We start from the raw sequence: 21,975 nt of genomic DNA on the forward strand, positions 1-21,975 counted from the left end.
TTAATTAGTTAATTAATACATACAAACATACATACATAGACTGTATGTATCCTCCTAAAATGTTTCTTCAATAGTTTCCTCACTGGAAAAAAAAAAAAAAAAACTGGTGTAGGATTTTGAAACAATTTCCGCTTAGTAACTGCTAGTAAATTATAAAGAAACACCAAGCTGCAGCAATATGGCTGCCCATTGCTCTGGGTGTGTGTGTGTGTTCACTGCTGTGTGTGTGCACTTGGATGGGTTAAATGCAGAGCACAAATTCCGAGTATGGGTCACCATCCTTGGCCACACGTCACTTCACTGATATCACCAATAATTACCAAAATATTCTGATTTATTCAGGCAAAAGCCATCTGTTTATTCAGATTTCCAGAAACCAGAATATTAGCTTAATCCGTTTATGGGAAAAGAGTTAATGCATTTAAAGTGCCCTTATTATGGGTAATGAAAGGTTCATATTTTGGTTTTGGGAGTCCCCAACAACAGGTTGACATGCATGCAAGGTCAAAAACACTTTCATTGTCTTATAATATGCATTTATTTTTACCTTACTTGCTCAACGACTCCCAAACAATTCGTTTAAAGGGGTCCTATTATGCTTTTTCACTTTTTGAATTTGAGCCAGTGTGTAGTGTGTATGTTTGGCATAAAAAGATCTACAAAGTTACAAATCTCAAAGTCCACTCCAAAGGGAGATATTTCGTTTTTTTTTAAAAAATCCCTTTTCAAGAATTACAAAGAACGGCTTGTTTGGACTACAGCATTGTTTTCCGGTGTTTGTGACATCACAAAGAGGCCCATTAGAATATCATTAAAATAAACCCCGCCTACGGAAATTCGAGTGGTTGGCGGGTGGGGAAAACACTGGGGGTTAAGCACTGCAGGTGCAGGTGTTTTTATATCACTGTATTTCTGAAGGAAACTGACTGTCTTCAGAAAATTTTGGATGTCATTTTCATTTCATCTTGCATGTAATGTCTGATAAAGCAGTGTTTGTGAGCGGAGCTCTGCTTTGTGTACAGCGTTACCGGGGAAACCTCGCTCTCTACTCAAACAGCGCCTCCTGCTGGCAGAGAATTAATTAGCATAATATGCCGCCACAAATAGTGTAAATCTGTGGGACTATGGTATAAATAAATTCAACTGTATAACAGTTTCACTGCAATTCATGTTATAATGTTAGAATTAAAGAACAATAAACATAATACTTATTTCCGTTGCACTTATCTGTACATAGTAAATGCAGTTATTTTTAAGCTGTTGTTGACACCATATCTAAAACTGATTTAGCCAAAAAAACAAACAAACAACAATAACGTTATCACTCTAATATGTCTTGCAATATCCGTGAGTGCAAGGATTCTGCGCGATCCTCAATATTCTCGGGGTCTGAATTGATATGGCAATATTGAGAACTTGCTGCTTTGGCAAGGGGCGGGGCAGGACTGAAACACTGTCTTAGCTGTTCGCCAATCACAACACACTGGGACAGCTAACCAATCAGGACCCCTTTAACGATTCATTTTTCCAAACCCCTCCTTTGCGTGACGCTAATCTGAGTGATTGGTCCAACTGGTCTCATTTTCATTTCATTATGCCTGTAATGCCTGATAAAGCAGTGTTTGTGAGTGCAGTGCTGCTTTGTGTACAGCGTTACCGGGGAAACAGCTATTTTTTAACGCTCCAAAAGCGGCACCTAGTGGCACAGAATGAATTTGCATTTTCATTCTGACCGACGCGAAAAGACCAACAAGTGGGCGGGCAATATGCTAATGTTTCACTTTGATGTCAATATGAAACGGCTTGGGATTCGTTTTAAAAACGACTCGTTTCAATGATTCAGAGTCGACTCTTTCTTTTGAGAGACAATAAATGTATACACGGTGCACTTTCAGATTTAAACCTTTGCAGGATGTTTTCATTCGTTACACACTGCATGAAAGGTAATTTTCAAAAATCCATAATAGGGGCACTTTAAATGACATTTACATAATCATAATATAACCTAGATGCTGATATTATTCACAATGTGTGCACAAAAATGTTTAATAAACATACCAGATAGCATCCTGTAAATGTAAAATGTTAAAATGCAGCAAGGTTTGTCTGAGGTTTAGGTTTATGGGATAGAAAATATAATTAGCAGTAGAATGTAAAGTCCCCATCATATTAGAAACATAAAGCAACATGCTTTACATATTGTCCTCACTGGTTTTTGCAGGAGATGAGAGAAACAGGCATCTAGGAGATGATGTTAGTACCGCACTGCTAATGAAATGCAATGTTATCCAGCCTGAGAAAGAGCACTGAGTTCCGCAGAGGGAGAGAGAGACGGAGAGACGGAGAGGGGGGTGTATGGAGGGAGGGAAGTGAAAAATGGCAGGTTGAATGCGACAGATGCTTCAAAATTGGCTTAGAGCGGGTGAGAGTCTATTTCTTATGCTTTCAGTCGTTTTAAAGATCAATAAACACTAAGTGTGTGTGTGACTCCCGGACGTAGCCTACGGAAAATAATCTGAGGTCGAGTAAAACGTGAAAGCGTGATGGGTAATCATGTGAGAAGACTAGTCCCAGTTTTGGACCAAGTGAGGTTTTTTTTTTTTTTTTTGGCCTGTCATTGGTCTGGGCTCATGTTAGCGAGTGGCGTTGCTAAGATATGCTCCTCATTAACCAGGCTGTCAAATGACCAGACTCGGACATCTGCACAGTAGTACAGTGAACTACGACCTTCAAAGGTTTTCTCGACCGATATTCATATTCATTTCCTCTCTCACTCACACACACGGAGCAGGGAATGGCTAATGCTGGGTGACAGCTCTTTCATGCAGTAATGTTGGTGAAAAGAGAGCTATATCCAACTCTTGACTGACACACACGGGCAGACTCCCCCACCCCCTCATATAAGTACACACACACACACACACACACACACTATTAGCTGTTTGAGTTACTATATTAGTAGGATTGGTGCACACGCAAGTGCAGCACCTTGGAGAAAGAAATTACTGAAATGCGACAGTTATGACATCCTACTCAAACACAAACACGCAGAGATAGAAAGAGAGAGAGAGAGAGAGAGAGAGACAGTTTTGATCAATTGGACTGCACGCGTCCCTGAGGCAATGGAACGATGAACTGCAGAGCAGAGAAGCACTTAACAGTCCCAGTGCAGAAAATATACACACAAATATACACACATTCACAATGCTCTGTCGTTTAATCCTCAAGTATGTGCTTTTTGATGTTGAAATACTGTAGTGCAGGGACGACTTTGAGGAAGCAAATCGTACGTTATTTTCCGAAAATGTTAACTCTTTGTCTTTGTGGCGGGATAAAATATTCTATGTCAAACAGTCCGACACAGATCAACCAAAGTCGTCAGTTTGGGGCGGGTCTATGTGTGTGTTCGACCAATGGACGACAAGGGGTGTGTTCAGGAAACCTGTTTGATAACTATCATTATTCCTGCAATTCCGTTTGTTGCCGCTAGTGGCATAGACATTATTCACTTAAAGGTTTCACCCAAAAATGAAAATTAGCCCATGTTTTACTCACCCTCAAAGCATCCTAGGTGTATATAACTTTCTTCTTTCAGACGAATCCAATCGGAGTTATATAAAACATTTTCCTTGCTCTTCCTAGCATTAGAATGGCAGAAGGCGGGTGTTTTTTTTCCAACAGTCCAAAAGTAGTCAAATAAAACGCATCCATCCATAATAGAACGTGCCTCACATGGGTGAATAAAGGCCTCCTGTAGCGAATTGATGCGTTTTTGTAATAAAAATATCCGCCCCTCTTAAATTGAACCCTTTAAGTTTTAAGATCAATACATACCGTAGTGCTTAAATTTACACCTATCTCACACCCCTAATCAAGAGACAGATACAAACACACAACAAAAAACTAAGAACACTTTATCGTTAGAGTTAGTCTCTGGTGTAATAGGCATTGTCGTTTCATAGTCTAACAGTTTTAATCTGGTCAACATCTATTTGTAGCTGTGATTTGTTATACTTATTCACAATAATGTTGTATGGTTACAGCCTCTTTTTTTTTTACACAAACATTTTCTTTTTGCCGCATACTCTGCGTTGACTTGAACGATTTCAGCACCACGGACAGCGCTTAAAGCTGCTGTTTCAATACAGTCTCTTAACCACTAGAGGGCGCTGTGAGCGCTGACAATTTAAAATATGCTGTCAGGCAAGTGCTTATTCTGTGGACCTACATTATGATATTTAGAAAAGAGTCTTACAAAATAAGAACATTTAAATGATTTTAATTTAGTTTTTCCCCCACTAAATTTGTCAACATTCTGCAGAAAGGCAGTGAACCAAATCACAGCCGAAACACAACAGTACACAGTATTTATACAAGAAATATTCAATATTTCTCAACTCTTTGAAAAAAAAAAACAATATGTTCATCATTTGAAATTTGTTCAGTAACAAGTAATTCCCACATTAGCATTTAATGATAATATTAACACTAAAACTAACAATTCACAGATTCCATGATGAGAAATAACTTAAGTTCAGTAATATATATATATATATATATATATATTTCTATCACCTATAGAAGGCAATAGTTCTCTTATGTGCTCTAATGTGTATGTCTAAATACATGAATTGTCAGTTCTGTTGTGTGCGATTGTCAAGTGTTCTGCATGAACCCTCATTCGATCCATTGCAGTTTAATATGCTACAATTTCACAACATTCAGTCTTAAAAAGAGGCCTTTTGTTACAAACAGAAAAACTTCCTTTTCTCATATAAAAAAAACTACATCTTGCCTTACATCATATTTCTGTTTCTCATTGTTTATGCATTATCTCAGTAAAAACAAACACTCTACAAACTTTCTCTTCTGTCTGTGTTTAGCATGGTGAGGCGCTCATGCGCATATGTGTGTGATAGTGCGGGGGCGGCACTGCAGTGGGCGCCGCAGACAGAGGCAGGGTCTGGGATGCTGCAGCTGCCCCATGCGCCCCAGGGTGGAGGGGATGGTTGTGGGAGAATGGAGCTGCAGAACCTGGTGATTGCAGATGGTATCCGGCTCCAGAGGTGGGGCTGGATGCAGCGGTGATTCCCGGAGATGATGTACTCTGCTGGCCGCTCATCTTCGGCGGGGGCTGGGGGTTCTGCGTGAGCTGGATGGAGATGTCGCTGGAGATCTCAGAGGTGCTCCGAGCGCGCTGGGGGGGAGGCCAGGTCTCTGGGTGCAGGTACTGGCCGCTGTAGTCGCTGCCCTCAGAAAGGCGGGGGCGATAGAGAGCTGGGTGAGGTCGATACATTTCCTCTTCAGCATAACGCTTCATAAAGAGATACACTGACATCACACCAGCACCCTGAGAGAATGAGAGAGAACGAGAGAAAGAGTTTAACAGAGAGAGAGAGAGAAAGAGAGAGAGAGAGAGAGAGAGAGAGAGAGATGTGATGTCATAACTGACACATTCCAAATGTTCACTTTATTGTGAGAGTTCAATTCTTGCCATTAACTAACCATTAACTATGACTTTTGTCTCAATACATTACTAATTTGCTGCTTATTAATAGTTAATCAGGTAAGTTTAGGTATTGGGTAGGATTAGGGATGTAGAATATTGTTATGCAGAATATGTGCTTTATAAATACTAATAAACAGCCAATATATTAATAATAGTTAATAATAATAATAATAATAATAATAATAGGCATGCAACTAGTTAATAGTGAGAAGTGTTACCACATTTTATTTTATTTTGTCTGGCCAACATCTTTGTGTTTCTCAATAATACATTAGATTGGTAAGATTTTTTAATGTTTCTAAAGGAAGTCTCTTAAGCTCACCAAGTAAAACACAGTAAAAAAAATAAAAATAAAAATAATAATAATAATACAGTAAAACAGTAATATTGTGAAATATTATTATAATTTAAAATACATGTTTTCTATTTGAATATATTGTAAAATGTAATTCATTCCTGTGATGGTGAAGCTGAATTTTCAGCTGTCAAATACTCCAGTCTTCAGTGTCACATGATCCTCATAAATCATTCCAATACACTGATTTGGTGCTCAAGAAACATTTTTTTTTTTTTTTATCAATGTTGAAAACAGTTGTGCTGCTTAATATTTGTGTGGAAACTGGAAAGAACAGCATTTATATATATTTTTGTAATTTTTTTTTGTAACAGTGTAAATGTCTTCACTGACAATTTTTTATCAATTTAAATCAACGCTGATGAATAAGAGTTATTACATGAAATAAAAAGGTCTTACAAATACCAATTTTTAAACAGTAGAGTATTAATAGTTAAGTTATGGGAAGATGATTTGGTTATCCTAATAAAATCAGAAGTGAGCCTATGAGAATAATACTGCAAACCTGTGGGGTTATTTATAATGATTAATAATTGGAAATAATAGCAGCATGCATAAGAAATACTGTTCTGTGGTTATGTGACTACACTCTTCATTAAACAAAGAAAAACCTGAGGTGAATATACAGCAATTCCTCTTTGCTCTTGCACTAATATTCTCACTGGCAAATTAATGTTTCCTTTGGCGACCATAATAGTAAAAGGATCCTGCTGAATCAAGCAGAAAAAAAAAAAAAAAAAAGAGAGTTAGAGCTTGAACTTCATTTTGCTTAATCCTCACTTTATGGACACACATAAGAAACGGCTGACAGACAGCCTGTGATCTGCAGCTCTGACTGCTCCATCATCTACTTCATCTTCTTCTGACTTTCATAATCACATTCGAATCAGAAATATCTTAAAACCTAAAAACCCAATCTTATGTGCTTATCGTGAAAAAACAGAAATAAATATATGCATGTTGAAAATCTCTTAAACTGACCTCCTTGAGCTCAGGTTATTTAACGTTTTCCTATTGCAGTCAATGAAACAATATAATTAAGTGCACTAAATACAGTATTCAGACCCTGAGTAGCAACTAAAATGGAGCACATCTGAAGCTCCACATTCATAATACATAAAGAGCACATTCGAAGCTCCTGCCTTCAACTTAAGTGTATGTCAGAGCAGGGTCATGTTAAAAGCATCTGCTTCAGCAGCATCAAGTGACATAATTACAGTATCATCATTTGTTAAGCCCCTCGGACCTAGAAGAATGGACACGTTCAAGTCATTGAAGTTTTCACAAGAAATATGACTACATCTTGACCATTCAAGGCCAAGGGGCTTCAATTTACACTGAGAAAAAAAATGACAACCAAAATAGGCACTGATATTCTGGACTGAAATTTCATCCTCTGACCTCTTTGAGCAGGAAGGAGCTGGCAGCAAATGCAAAGGACCAGCCGTAGCGGTAGTTGAAGAACTGCTCTGGCTCCCGCGGCCTGTTCATTACTTCATCATTGATACTGGAGATATACAGCACCAACCCCACCACCAGACTCAACCCTGAGAGAGAGAAAGAGAACAAATAATTGAAGAAAAATCAACAGACCACCAAGATGCCACCTGCTGAATAACAAATATTAAATGCAGCTTCACAAAAACTAGAACAACAGAACTAAACCATATAGATAATAACTGCACTGTGATGCACTTCCTGTCGGGCCCCTGAGGACTTACTGCTCACCCTCAGCCAACTCAACAGACACACACAAGTACTGTACACACTCCAGGGCTCTGCCCAGCCACTGATGAGAGGACATCAGCTCCATTTAAATAAATCACATCCCCAAACTCTCCCCACTGCAGGCGCAGCAGGCTAGGAGAGATGCATGGAGGACAGAGGAGATAAGTCTGCTTGGTAAGGTTGACGTCACGTGTGACCATTTCCAGGTCCAAACGCTCTTTTAGATGCCAAAAGCAAACAACTATGCTAACCTACTGTGTGCTGGAATATTACTAAAAATCATAATTCTAACCTTTATATCCATATTGAAATTACTGATGGTCAGACTTTAATGAATCGTTAAAATATTGGTGTCCAGGACGCTGGGAGCCCAGAGACTGTACACCGTGAGTTTTTAATAGCTTAGCTTATATTTGTAATAAATAGTGCTCATGAATGGCTGTTGAGGTAGTATGAATTGAACTGAATTGAGTAGAGGTTTGGACCAGGATTTATTATACCTTACATTGCAAGTTTAAAGAATAGTTCAGCCAAAAATGAAAACGTGCTGTAAAATGAATCACCCTTAGGCCATCCAAGATGTAAAAGAGTTGTTTTTTCATTGGAACATATTTGGAGAAATTCAGCATTACATCAATTGCTCACCATTGGATCCTCTGCAGTGAATGGGTGCCGTCAGAATGAGAGTCCAAACAGCTGATAAAAACATCACAATAATCCACAAGTAATCAACACTACTCCAGTCCATCAATTAATGCCTTATGAAGACAAAAACTGCATGTTTGTAATAAACAAATCCCTCATTAATGTGTTTTAACTTTAAACCATCGCTTCCAGCCAAAATAAGAGTCCATAATCCATAATAATGTTTCTTCCAGTGAGTCCATCCCCTGTTGTCCTCTCACATCAAAATCCACCGACATATTTGTATATTATATATTGGACTGTTTTCACTTGTGCTTGATTTGTGCATATTTCTCTCCCGATTCAGACTAGATGATTTTTTCTCTATAAAAAGAAATATTATGGATAGAGGACTTATATGAAGTTGATAGATTTGTTTTGAGTGAGTCGTGTGGATTATTGTGATGTTTTTATCAGCTGTTTAGACTCTCATTCTGACGGCACCCATTCACTGCAGGGGATCCATACTGAACAAGTGATTTTTTTTTTTCAAGTGAAATTTACTGAGCTAAATTTCTCATCTTGTTCAGGTGAAGAAACAAACTCATCTACATCTAAGATGGCATGAGAGAGATTGTAAATTTTCATAAAATGTAATTTTTAGGTGAACTATGCCTTTAAAAAGCAGAGGCAAGTAGATTGTGCGTAGCAGAGGAATGTGAGTATGTGTGCGTGTCTGGACAGAGAATGATGGCAAAACTGTAAAAGGAACAAGGTGAGAAAAGCTCACACAATGTGCACAAACTGAGAAATGGCTGTAATATTTATCGCAACAGCCGAATGACCGATTCTCTCACCCACATACACAAAACAAAAACACATCATTCCTGCAAACATCAGCTACATTTCACAGCCGCTCCATCTAACGGCACTATCAGCGCACTTGATCTTTACTTTTTAATGGCTACTTTCAACTGAAGCACTTTTATCAGCCCCGAGCAGTCTGAATGCCCATTACATATTCAGTAGCAGGCTGACACAGAGAGAAAAGGACAAGTAAAAAGGTGTTTTTCAAGGGCGGTCTGTCAGGAAGTTTGTGCTGCAAGAGGAGAGAGGTTGTTTTCGATAAAGTTGAAGGTCTTTTCTGGCCGTGTGCAAGGTTGAGGCAGCGATGCAGTAAACAACAGTGCCATCTGCATACAAATAAGTTCTAAATTCAGGTTAGGGTTAGACTCTCACTGCAGACTGATATATATTATAGTGCTATTTCATGCATGTTTACAGTGGAGTTCAAACCTGGTTCATGAGGGAAAATGCATTTATTTGGTGCTTTTAATGTCATTCTAATAATTCTATAATTCTAATAATGTTATTAAAATTCTCTCATTTTAATAACATTTTTTATATGTAATGACAGCAGCACTCAAGGTGCATGAACCCCACGAGTTTGTCCACAAGTAGATCATTTTCTCCAGCATGATTTGAGAATGATCCAAAGACCATCTGGTGCTTCAATGTCACAAATTGGTTTGATTAGGAACCTTGAAATGAACACATTTTGTAAATATTAAATATATAAAGTGAAAAGTGACTTTAAAGTTTAAATATTTAATCCAAAGAGCATCTTGTGCTTCAGTGTCACAAATGTGCTGGTTTTAGGGACCTAGAAATGAACATATTTTTAAATATTAAATATTTAAAATATACCTAAAATATAGCTAAATCCTACATTTTATTGTGTAAATTCGAACTCTGTACGTAAATGTTTAGGTTTCAGGATTTTAAAAACATTAGATAAGACATCCTACTCTTGAACAGTGTAACTATATGGTTATTTTAAGTTTACAAACAATCATTAATTGTCATTTCATATGAGCTCTTTATATTTAGACAAATTTGTGCTGCAATGGCTACTAGGGTCTCTTGTCTGATTCCTTCTAATTGAACATGTTTTATATTTTATAATCTTGCTGACCTCTGCTGGTGCAGCACTGAACTGCATGCTCAGATATTTGAGGGATCTATTGGAAAATAAATCTGGCATCACTGACTGATGAGTTTAATCTTCACATTTACACGATATAGGACACATCAGGCAGTTGTGCCTAGATGAATAAATGAATGTGTTTTTGCTCTGTGTTAGAACATTACGTGAGAAAATAATAAGAGCAAAAGATATGCAATCGTGTAATGAGAACTATCATGTGACAGAGGGTTAAGATATCCTACTCATATGATAGATGTCTGTTATTTTACAGAATAACTAAAGCAATAAAAATACAGCACTTCCTCCAAACTTTATCACTGCATCCACTGGTTCCAAAAACTGCTAAATAATAAACAGATGGAGCGATTTCATGCTCAGACACAGGTTTATGATTGGAGGAGACATCATTAATGTAATACAGATGGTACTGCTGCATTCTGGTGAGTACAGAACACAAAATCCTCACACATTTAATCTTCCTGAAAAAAAGGGATCTGTATTAAATATGTTATGAACTATTTTTAACGGTAAGAGAATTTTAGAAAGAGAATTAATTCAAAAGAATGTTCCTCCAGGCCCATTTGTGATGACATAATTATAGATGGCACAACATCTATCCTAAAAGTGTTATATAATATATTATATGTTAGCAATAAGGTACGAGAGGCCGTGCTGTATCGTGAATAAATCACGGCTGAAGGGCATTGTTAGGCACGACGCGAAGCCTCGAGTACATTATTGCTTTTATAAAACGGTTACCACACAATAAAAAAAAAAACAGTAAAACCACAAATTTATGTTTTGAAATGTTACTTTTTTGAGAAGTTCGTTAAATGCTGTCCTTCCGCTAAAAAATAGTTCCTGACAGCAACAGTAAACGACAAGAGAATGTTCCGAACATGTCTCTCATCTAATGGAGCTTAAATAAAAACAGAGAGGTCTTATCATCCGCTGTGTCGTTTATTGTTTTAACACCATATATGATATTTTCTCATCACCGTCAGCTTATCTCTCAGCATGAGGAAACGTCTGTTTTCCATCTTTTAGTTTAAAACAAGACGGATTCGCGGCACAGCACAAGATTGCAAGCGTCATTACAGTGTAAACTGATGGACATAAAGACAAACAGAACTCATACTATCGTAACCTCGGTTCCCTGAGATACGGGAACGAGACATGACGTAAACGCCTTGGGGACTCCCTTCCTACCTGAAATCTTATTGCACAACACCAGTGAAGTTGCAACTCTCACTGGCCAATGCCAACCAAGACGGCGATTAGGGGCGGGGCCCCCGCCGCTATATAATGCGCCGTATTGGCAGCATAAGCTCAGAATCTTCCGACTGAACCAACAGTACAGCAGACCTGAGCAGTGAACATGTTGGCCTACGCCATGTCTCGTTCCCATCTTTCAGGGAACCGAGGTTACGATAGTAACCGAAGACGTTCCCTCTCGAGAACGGTCTTTCGACATGGTGTAAACGCCTTGGGGACTGTATAGAACAACACCGTGGAAGCAACGAAGAGAGAAGGCTCAGCCTAGGAGGAGCTAACATGAACAGTTTTTGTAAAATACTAAAATAATCCCCAACCAATCATACACAACCCTGCGATATGCCTTGAGGGGACTGGATGTAGATTCAATCAGGATCCAATCAGGGTACTCCAAACTCATATCTGATGGCAGGTCCCTTGTTGAGAGAGAAATGCAGCGCCATCGCCCTACAAATGTAATGTAAATGATGTAAACTCGCAAGGCCCACACTGGACATACTACCTGACTAGAGGAGGCATTCGATGAGGCTGTCGACTCTGGAGTGAAGGCAGAAAGCGCCACCACTTGCGCTCTGAACGGTGTTGAGGGCGATTTAGGCACGTAGCCCAGTCTTGGCTTGAGCGTGACGTTACAATCACCTGGCCCAAACTGCATGCAGTCCGCATTCACAGAGAACGCTTGCAAATCCCCCACGCGCTTCACCGAAGCAAGGGCGAGCAGCAGCGTGGTTTTAAGCAAGAGCTCTCTCAAGCCGACAGTCTGAAGTGGCTCGAAGGGCGGGAGAGCTAGCGCCCCCAGCACCAGAGCGAGATCCCAGGATGGCACCATAGGAGGGCGAGAGGGTTTTAGCCTCTCAAAAATAGACCACTAGATCGTGTTTTCCCACTGAGCGCCCGTCGATAGCAGCGTGAAAGACTGAGATAGCTGCAACATAAACCTTAAGTGTGGGAAGGCATACTGCCGCTGTCCATTCGTTGTTGCAAAAAATTCAGAATGTTCTCCGGGTCCCGACCAATCGATTCACATCATCTCTCAAACACTGCCCATTTAGAAGCGTACAGGTGTCTCGTAGAAGGGGCTTGCGCCTCCGCAATCGTGTCCATCACGCGGCGAGACAACGAGCCCGGGTTAACCGGTTCCCACACACCATCCACTGAGACCACTTCTCCCGAGGCGGCGGATGCATTGTCCGCGACGTGAGTGGTCAGGCGGCAGGGCCTTGATGGCAGTGTAGCACCTGCCTTCAAAGAGGCAGAGGAGGGACAGAGGTGCGCGGCTATGGATTGCTCGACGGGCGGAATGCGCGTATATCCCCGGGCTTCTGCCCTGTCGACCTTAGTGAAAATCTCAGACACGCTGGCGTGAGTGCGAGCCAATTGGGACACAGCCCACGCCTTAGCGACCTCATCGTGCAGGTCGGGGAGGAACAGTGCTCGTTTCCTCTGAGCAGCAGCTTGGCAGCTCGGAAGGAACCACGAATCCAACTTGCTCTGAGCAGGTTCGTCGGGGGATTCCCACTCAAGACAGAGATCGTTCACGGCCCTGGTGAGAATACAGACGAGTTCATCCTGGAACACGGCGTGTCCCTCCACTTCAGACCGCTTCAGGGACATCGCCTCGTCGAGATCGTCGTCATCCCCCGCTGCGCCGAACGAGATGATCTCCGAAGTGCCGGGGGGGGGGGGATATCGCACCTTTCTGCGCGGTCACCCACTTGCGGCTGTCGTCCCACCAGCGGCTCGCTGGCGCGGGGGGACGTTGCCGAGAGAAATCACAGAGGGCGATGTTCCTCCTGGCCCGAAGCACCCGCACTGAGAATTTCTTGCAATGCGAGCAGCCCGGTGAGTGCTACCTCCACATGGGCGAGACCCAGGCACAGGATGCAGAACTCGTGAGTGTCCGGGGCCTCGATGGGTCCCGAACACAGCGTGCAGACGTTGGACATGCTGGAACGCAGAGAGGGAAATCCGTCATCTTGCGTCTTCTCCACAGCTGTCTTCGGTAGGATGCGTGAAAGAGGAAGATTCTGAGCTTATGCTGCCAATACAGCGCATTATATAGTGGCGGGGGCCCCACCCCTAATCGCCTTCTTGGCTGGAATTGGCCAGTGAGAGTTGCAACTTCACTGGCATTGTGCAATAAGATTTCAGGTAGGTTAGGAAGGAAGGTAGTCTCCAAGGCGTTTACATCATGTTGAGAGACCGTTCTCGAGAGGGAACTAATAAATACAGAAGTATTCCCTCCCTACTTCGGAAACTGTAGGCTTCCACACAGATGCGCGCCGCACACACATCAACATATCTCCACATGAGAAGCGTTTATTAGACACGGAAGGGCGGGGTCTCAAAATTAAAGACGAAAGATGCAACATAACGCCACCAGGGGTCACTCATACTTCATTAAATAAATAACAAACAGTTAATTCTGCCGAAATACATAATAAATGAAACCGTTTTGATGCTATATTATTGATTGTTTATGTTGCTAAGGGTGTTGCTCAGTGATACACAGAACCATTGGGTGAAGCGGTCATATCCGTGCTGTATCGTGAATAAAGCACAGCTTCTGACCAATCAGAATCGAGGAATGGAACTAACCGTTTTATAAATAAATATTAAATGTTTAAGAAAGAGAAAATTTTAGATATAACTCATAAAGGGTCACAAAACATTGCACCAGGTGTTTCCACCTTACAGAAGGAAAGGTTTCCCACTACCTGAGAGGATGAAGAAGATTCCAGAAACGAAGGCCAGGATGGTGCGCTGCGGACGGATGTGGCCCACGTTACTGATGATGAAGGCCATGAAAACGAAGAGCAGGGACACCATAGGGAAGGGCGTAGCTGTCCGCACCATCTCTGCCAGAACAGTAAATACATGTGAGTGAGAGCTGTGCTTGCGTGTAAATGTGGACAATATGTTATGATTTTTGAATTTGGAGTACTTTGAACTTTGATTTTGAAGTATTTTCACTCACTGAGGATATTTGCAGTGTTTTCTGTGGTGATTTCAATCTCTGGCTCTGTGAAATACTCAGAGGCCACACATCTACCTTTCTCTGAACCTAAAACAGTGCGACAGAGGATATAATGAAAAATATTTATATAAATAAAAAATACAGGAACCACATAAATATATTTGAACACACATTCAATATCATAATATTATATTATTATTATTATTGCCAGTTTTATTTGTCTTTTTTGTTTAAAGGAAATTTCAGAAATCATGGAAATATTCATGATTATTTTATTCGACAGAGTATTTTAATAGTATGAAACAAACAACAAAATAAAAGTAATAATTCTAAGTAGTTTGATGCACTTTTACTCTAATACAAAGAAAAAAATTATTATAATTAATAAAATAATACTTTAATAATTTTATTTGACATCAGTAAAATGATAAATTATTAAATTATAAAATTATTTAATTTTGCACAACACTGTCTTTTTCACACTACTTTTCCCACAACTTATGAATAGGTCTTTATACATGAAAACATACAATATATTTTTTATATTTACACTACCGTTCAAAAGTTTGGGGTGGGTAAAAATGATATCATGTTTTTGAAAGAAGACTGTTATGCTCAACAAAAAATATATGAAAAACAGTAATACTGTGAAATATTATTACAAATCTGAAATAAGTGTTTTCTACTCTATTTTAATTCTAAATGTAATTAATTGCTTTGATGATACTTTGATGGAATTTTCGGCAACCATTAATCCAGACTTCAGTGTCACATGATCCTTCAGAAGCCATGCTGATATTCTGATGTGCTGCTAAAGAAACATTTTTATTATTATCAGTGTTGAAAACATCTATGTGATACTTTTTTTAGGATTCAATAGAAAGCACAAAAGAACAGGATTCATTTGAAATATATATATATATTTTGTAACATTATAAATGCCTTTACTCTCAATTTTGACCAATGTAATATATCTATGCTGAATAAAGGATTTAAAAAAAAAAAAATCTTATTGACCCAAACTTTTGAATGGTCATGTATAGAACTACATATAATATAATATATATATTTTGTGTGTGTTTGTGAAGAGGGTCCTTTGCAGGCAGATCAGCATATCTGGGCATCCTTGACATCCGAAGGTTGTATTATAAAGTACTATCTAAGACCTTAGTGTACAATATGTGTGTGTCCGCACCTGCTATGAAACACACTCTCCAGAGGCCTGAATGTAATGCCATCTTGACATCGACAGTTTGGTTCTGCTGCAGTACGATTCCCTCCTCCATCAGCAGCCAATAATCCGTCGCCACGGCAACCCCCACCAACAGCAGTCCGCACGCCCCAAACACTGTGGAGAGCAGAGTCAGAGCCCTGCTGCTGCAAGAGCTCATCTGCACACACACACACACACACACACATACATATCAACCGTCAGCACTCAAGCTCCAAATCACAGCAGAAAAGCCATCAAATCTTGACACTTCTACACAGTCGCTGTTACTTTTCAGTTCACAAGTACAAATGTCAAGAGAAAACAGATAAAAGGAGTGTAAAAGATCACGAGAGACAGTTCCAGTCCCACTGTGGTGGTAATCAGCCAATCACACGAAAGGCCAAAGTTCACCAGGCTTAACGGGTGGCATTCATTGAAGCAGAACGTGAAAGATTATTGGCAGTGATTCAGATGGCACAACACACACATCACACACAAGCGCCTACAGAGTCATGAGTCATAGCTTTACTGTGAGAATCAGACCTCATCCGTACCGAGAAAGAAACAGATGTAGACATGAGTAAACACACACCGGTCCTGCTCACTAATTCACATCGGCATGCCCTGCAGAGTGATGCACTGTGGGAGAACAGAATCTGATAAAAGCTGCTATTGGATTAGTTCATCCAAAAATGACAATTCTTTCATTAATTACTCACTCAAATCTCGTTCCAAACCTCTATGACTTTCATTCTTCTGCTGAACACAAAAGAAGAAATTTTAAAGGATTGTACAAATCATTCTTTTCTACAATTAAATGGACTGAGGCAACATAAAAATATTATAATAATGATAAATATGACTGTATTGTGAGTGGTCTGACAGAAATTTAAGTTATTATTTAATGATAATCTTCCCATGCAGTGAGCCGTTAGGGACTGAATAATTGCATCAAGTCATTCAAGTTGAGCTCAATAACCAGATGAGTCAAATCATTCAGACTGGTTTCGTGAAATTGATGATTGTCATTAGAAAACAATCACAAGTCGAATTATTTTCAGAATTATAATTTCAAATATAGATCATAAGACCATGTTTATGATGCTTTTGCATCCTTTTTGAAGTCTGAAAGCTTGAGTCTTCAATTAATTGTAGCTGCATGGAGCAAAAAAAAAAAAAAAAAAAGAGAATGTCACAAAAGTTTGGCACGAAGGCGAATAAGTGAATTTGAATTAACAGTTCATTAAATGCTTTGAAACTGTGTTATTTTAGTTTTTTTATTATTATTCTGGAGTATTTATTAATATTTTGCTAACTAGCTTAAGTTTTAGTAATTTTGTTTTGTGCTTTTCTCATTTTTATTAGTTTTCTAAAGTTTCAGTTTAGCTTTAATTAATTGATCATTTTAGTTTTAGTCATTTTAGTGCTTTTAATTTTAGTAAGCAACTTAAACGTATTTTATGTCAGTTAGTTGCCAAGAAAACATTTCTAAAGGTAATTTTTAATCAAATCTAAAAATTGCTGGGTGAAATATGGACAAACCCAGCGACTCGGTTGTTTTGACCCAGCGGTTGGGTTAAATGTTTAACCTAACCTTCTGGTAGTTTTATTTAACTCGACTATTGCTTAAAATGACTATATTTCTCGCTTAAAATGAACCCAAAATAGGTTGGAATTAAATGAACATTTATTAATATATTCAATAAATAATAATTAAATAAAAAATTTTTTTTATTGTTTGCTAATAAAGGTTCACCTTCTGATTATTGCTGATGCCTCTAGTAATTATGTGTCTGATTTTAATTTACAACCTATTTTGGGTTCATTTTAAGCCGGCCATATAGTAATTTTAAACAATAGACTAGTCGAGTTAAATAAAACTACCCAGAAGGTTGGGTTAAACATTTAACCCAACTGTTGGGTCAAAACAACGCTGGGTTTGTCCATATTTCACCAAGTGCTGGGTTGTATTTAACCCTGCATTTTTTTAGTGTATGGAATATCATATGGAATATAATATATTTATTTGACCTTCATTTAAATAATTTTTAGTAGTTTTAGTTAACATAACACTTCTTTAAAAATGAGAAGGAAAGGTACAGACTGTAAAAGAACAGAGTCAGGGCAAGAAAAGACACTGGAATGAGGAGAGGCCATATATGGGGCAACTAACTAAAAATGGCAGTATGTAAATGTCAGAGTGTACACTATGAACTAGTGTTCTCTATGTGAAATGTGTTGTAAAACTAAGATTACATCCTCTTTCTGACCCTGTGCACCTCTCTGATTCTCCCAGGGCAGAGCTCTGATCGATTCTTAATTAATGAGGGATGCTTTTTGTCTCGGTTGTGAATGGATGACAGCGCTGACGACAACTTGAAAGGTCTTTTCAAAGCGAAATGTGCATATTGCTCTCTGCCATTGTCTCTGCATCTGTGCCGAGCTGATACAGGAATGCTTTCATCCTGTCATTCACTCTCTACATATTTAAAGATTATGATTTGACTTGTGATTAATGAAATGAATGCTGTCATTCGGTTACATGCGTGAGGTTGAAAGAATCAGTTTCCTGTCTCCGCAGTCACTCAGCTGCTGCTGCTATAGCGACTTTTATGATGGATATTTTTGAAGAGGTTGTATAGAGTATGTGTGTGTGTGTGCTTTTTCATGCTGTCATTTCCTGTATGTCTCTCCGAGCTGGTGATTCAGAGCAGCACCCTGAGCAACAAGAGAGGGTGAAAAAGAAAGCGTAAGAAAGAGAAAAAAGAGACGGAGACTCTTGGCTTCCAAAATGAATCTCAGAAGTCTAGACGAGACTTTTTATTGCGTCTGTGTGAATATCGGAGAGTTCGACCTTTTGCCTTTCATCCTGCCGCAAAGAATGACACAAGCCCTAACACCAGCAGTCAACAGAAGATAAACCTCAGCAAATGATGGACAGATTTTGCAATGCAGCAAAAAAGGCACAGCGTGAACGCTGAGGAGGAAAAGTGCTGGTGCTGAGTGCTCTGAAGCAAACACAACAGAGGCAGAGACCAACAATGTCAAACTCCAGCTTGACCGTCTACACTGAGAGGTTTTTTTTCACAGAACTCTTTCGCCCGCAGCTCTTCTGCCCCCTCAAGGCCGCGTGTGCTGATGTAGAAGAGAGGTTACTTCTCCATGACAAAATCAGTCCGCCCAAGTTCCACCTCAGACTTGCATATTCACCCACAGATTTTCTTTTTTATGTTTTAAAGTTTTTGTGGGGTCTGCACATCCGATTTGGTCTGATTTTGACCTTTGCTGAAGGAAATCTTTGAGCACTAGCACAACTTGAGGTAACTCCCTTGAGCTTGGTGCCACACAAAGTGTGTACTTAAATGGATGGTTCATCCAATAATTTTTTTTTTCATCATTTACTCACCCTCATGCTGTTCCAAACCTGTATGAATTTCTTTCTTCTGTTGAACACAAAAGAAGATTTTGAAGAATGCTGGTGACCAAACAGTTGCTGGTAGCCATTGACTTCCACAGTATTTTATGACAGAAATTTCATTTTGGGGTGAACTTTCCCTTTAAAGTGTGCACTATTCAAACGCAGTATGATGTCAGTGTGGCTTACACGAAGTACGCTTGATCCAAAATATTAAAAAAACAGTTAACGGTTAAGAAAATATCTTGAAAAATGTCTTTTTGACCATAAAATCTTAATCATTGAGATCCAGTGTTTTTTGGACCCCACTGACTTTCATTGTATGGACAAATACAGTTCAACAAGATCTTTTATGTTCCATAAAAGAAGCAAGTAGTCTCCAGATTGAAACGACGTAAGGGTGAGTAAATAGAGTGTTCATTTTTGGGTGAACTGTCTCTTTAAATATGTTTGCATATTTTTGTTTAAAGGAACACTACGATATTTAGTAGCTATCTGAATGTATTACAATAAATACATTGTGAACAAAAGACATACAGTACAGTGAGGAACGGGGACAGAGAGAAGGGAAAGAGTGCCAAGCCAGATGTAGGCTAATGTATGGAAAGACCTTGGCCCAGTAATGATGGAGTTCCCACCTACATGCCAGCGCGCGCCTCCTGGGGCACTTGACTGAGCCAGTTACAGTCTCAACTACCTCAGCTACCATACACTCACTTCTGCCCAACACAAAAATGCTCAACAGCTGCAAATGTTAGTAGAATCACCGCATGCCAGTCTCCTGAATGACCCTGGACGTTTACAATTCACAACGGACCACAAACAACGATAAATCTTCCCCTCACGTATCGACACAACATGCGACTCGCTTACGGACCTGCTGGGATTATGGGAACGCGTCTGTACTCGGTCGACATGCAGCCATAAACGCTCGTTTTCTTTAAGTTCTGTCTATAACAGCTGACAAAAGTTCGAATGTGTTTCGACTCAGTCACGCATTAGTTGAGAACAGTAAAGAACAATGAAAGCAGACTGAAGAAGCGTGTACTCACCCTGCCCGTGCGCGTGGAGCTGACTATGCAGGCACAAGCCTCACACCAGGGGTGCCTGGCAAAATATCCGCGCTCTGTCTCTCTCTCCCTCCCTCGTCTCTCCCTCCCTCTTTCTTTCTCTCTCTTACGTGCGTATTTCCCACTGATACCCCGTTATCTTCTCCTCCCTCACATCTTCACGCTTACCGTCCCTCTTTTTATCCCAGCAAAACGAAAGAGAGCAAAAAGCAACGCAGACGTTGTGCGTATGAATATGTTACAGGGCTTGGGTTAGTAGTGCGCAATGGAAAACGTACTTTTGCATTTTGGATGGATGGAAAGATTGTATGAAGCTTACGTCTGGTGTCTGCTTTTGACAGGGGAAAGACGGTTGATATTTCAAAACATTTATGGCTTACAAATATCAGTTTGATAATACAACAGCCAGTATAGGATATCCATGCTGATTTTCACTTTCGTGTTTTTGCATTTAGATTACCTTTGCAGTCATATTTTTGCTCAATTTAACTTCATCTTAGCTAATAATTAGCTAAAAAGCTAATCATTTAATAACAATGCAATGAGAAAAAAAAGTGGGTTCATTCAGACATTGCTAGTTAACTTCACAAATATTTGCACAGAAACGACAAGTAACATTGAATTTGAAATTAAATTAGTTTGAAATATTTTGTAATAGAATAATTTGTTTCATTACAACTTACAATATTTTTTACAGCGTTAAATTTCATTTTTAGAAAATCTTTATGCAAATACCATTTTTTCATATTGTGTATTATATTGTAATGCCTATATGGCTGTAAGTGTGTGAATTAATTTGTTGTGTCGACCTGTCAAATTCTAACAATCATGTAAAAGAGACAGAGAATGTCAGTAAATTAGTTTAGGCATGGAGGGAAAGACAGATTGGTCAATAGTGTATTGTGAGAAGACAGTCTGGCAAAGAGCGGCATTATTTACAGTAAATGAGTGAGTTAGAAAAAGATGACAGAGCACTCATTTTCTCCTTACATTAGTAATTAGTGCAATTTCCCCTAACGATTTGTCATAATTCAGTCTTTGCAGCAGCATCCAAGATTTACAGTAGGCTACATGATGCCACTGAATCTTTGTTGGAGTTAACAAAAAATGTGCAGCATCATAAATTTGTCTCTTCTGAAACTCTAAACAAGATGCATGCATGATTACTGGGTTCCTTTTAAGAAAATGCAAAAGTCTGTCTGGGAGAAACTAAAATATTAAAGAGATTGCATGCATTTGAATACGCAAACACACTTACACTTTCACTTTAAATTCAGAAAAACAGCATGGATAAATGCTCACTTTTGTCGTCATCCGCGTCAGAATCAAGCCTCATCTTATGCTTTCTCAGTTAGTTCTTCTCCCTGTTAGTCTCATTATACTTTATATGGCCTTAGCCTCATGACAAAGTATTTTTAGGCATGATATCAATAGCATAGTACACTCTGACCTCAAGAAGTGAAGAAGGGAAAGAGAGAGACACAGAGAGACAAAATTCTACATTATAGAACAGCACACGACAAGCAAGCATTTCTATGAACACACATTTTTAAATTTCAGATGCTGGAAATCTTCAGTTCAAGAAAGAAGATGAGGTCACAGAACTAAAAAGAAAGTCAGAGTGGGGCATTAAAAAAAAAAAAAGAGGAGTGACGGAGATGAAGACAGTTACAGTAAGGAGGTTAGGGTAGTTTTTAATAGGCAGGGTATCTAAGGGTATCCTGTTATATCATTCAAGCCCACTGGGACAGCACTGATGGAGTGAAGAGTGGAGAGAGAAAGACTTGAGATTGAGAGATGAGAGTAAAGGTCTGCCATCTCA

At 39.3% G+C, this 21,975-nt stretch overlaps 1 protein-coding gene across 5 annotated transcripts; it reads right to left on the reverse strand.

The window, feature by feature from the left end:
* Positions 1–4,271: 4,271 nt before the first annotated feature.
* cacng7b (calcium channel, voltage-dependent, gamma subunit 7b) lies at positions 4,272–21,528 on the reverse strand. Of its 5 annotated transcripts, XM_058745722.1 has the most exons (7): positions 20,136–20,150; positions 16,388–16,424; positions 15,651–15,846; positions 14,456–14,542; positions 14,196–14,336; positions 7,266–7,411; positions 4,272–5,350 (listed from the first exon to the last, which is right to left on the reverse strand). In XM_058745722.1, the coding sequence occupies exons 3-7, from the start codon at positions 15,844–15,846 to the stop codon at positions 4,880–4,882; spliced, it is 1,041 nt and encodes a 346-aa protein (XP_058601705.1). In that variant the 5' UTR covers positions 16,388–16,424; positions 20,136–20,150; the 3' UTR covers positions 4,272–4,879. The 5 variants fall into 5 exon arrangements, with proteins under 5 accessions (XP_058601705.1, XP_058601702.1, XP_058601704.1 ...); XM_058745719.1 differs by lacking the exons at positions 16,388–16,424; positions 20,136–20,150 and adding an exon at positions 21,456–21,528; XM_058745721.1 differs by lacking the exon at positions 16,388–16,424 and having other exon boundaries at positions 20,136–20,273.
* Between the last annotated feature and the right edge of the window lie 447 nt (positions 21,529–21,975).

This window comes from Onychostoma macrolepis, chromosome 16 (assembly GCF_012432095.1).
Source record: "Onychostoma macrolepis isolate SWU-2019 chromosome 16, ASM1243209v1, whole genome shotgun sequence".
Lineage (NCBI taxonomy): Eukaryota > Metazoa > Chordata > Actinopteri > Cypriniformes > Cyprinidae > Onychostoma > Onychostoma macrolepis.

Bases quoted from the DNA above. Each gene is read 5' to 3' on its own strand.
- cacng7b (XM_058745718.1), bottom strand. From the start codon at position 16,246: ATGTCTACATCTGTTTCTTTCTCG. The intron at 7,412-14,195 runs GTAGTGGGAAAC...TCTCTCTCTCAG, and splicing joins AATCTTCTTCATCCTCTCAG to GGTTGAGTCTGGTGGTGGGG. The intron at 5,351-7,265 runs GTCAGAGGATGA...TCATTCTCTCAG, and splicing joins GCTCCTTCCTGCTCAAAGAG to GGTGCTGGTGTGATGTCAGT.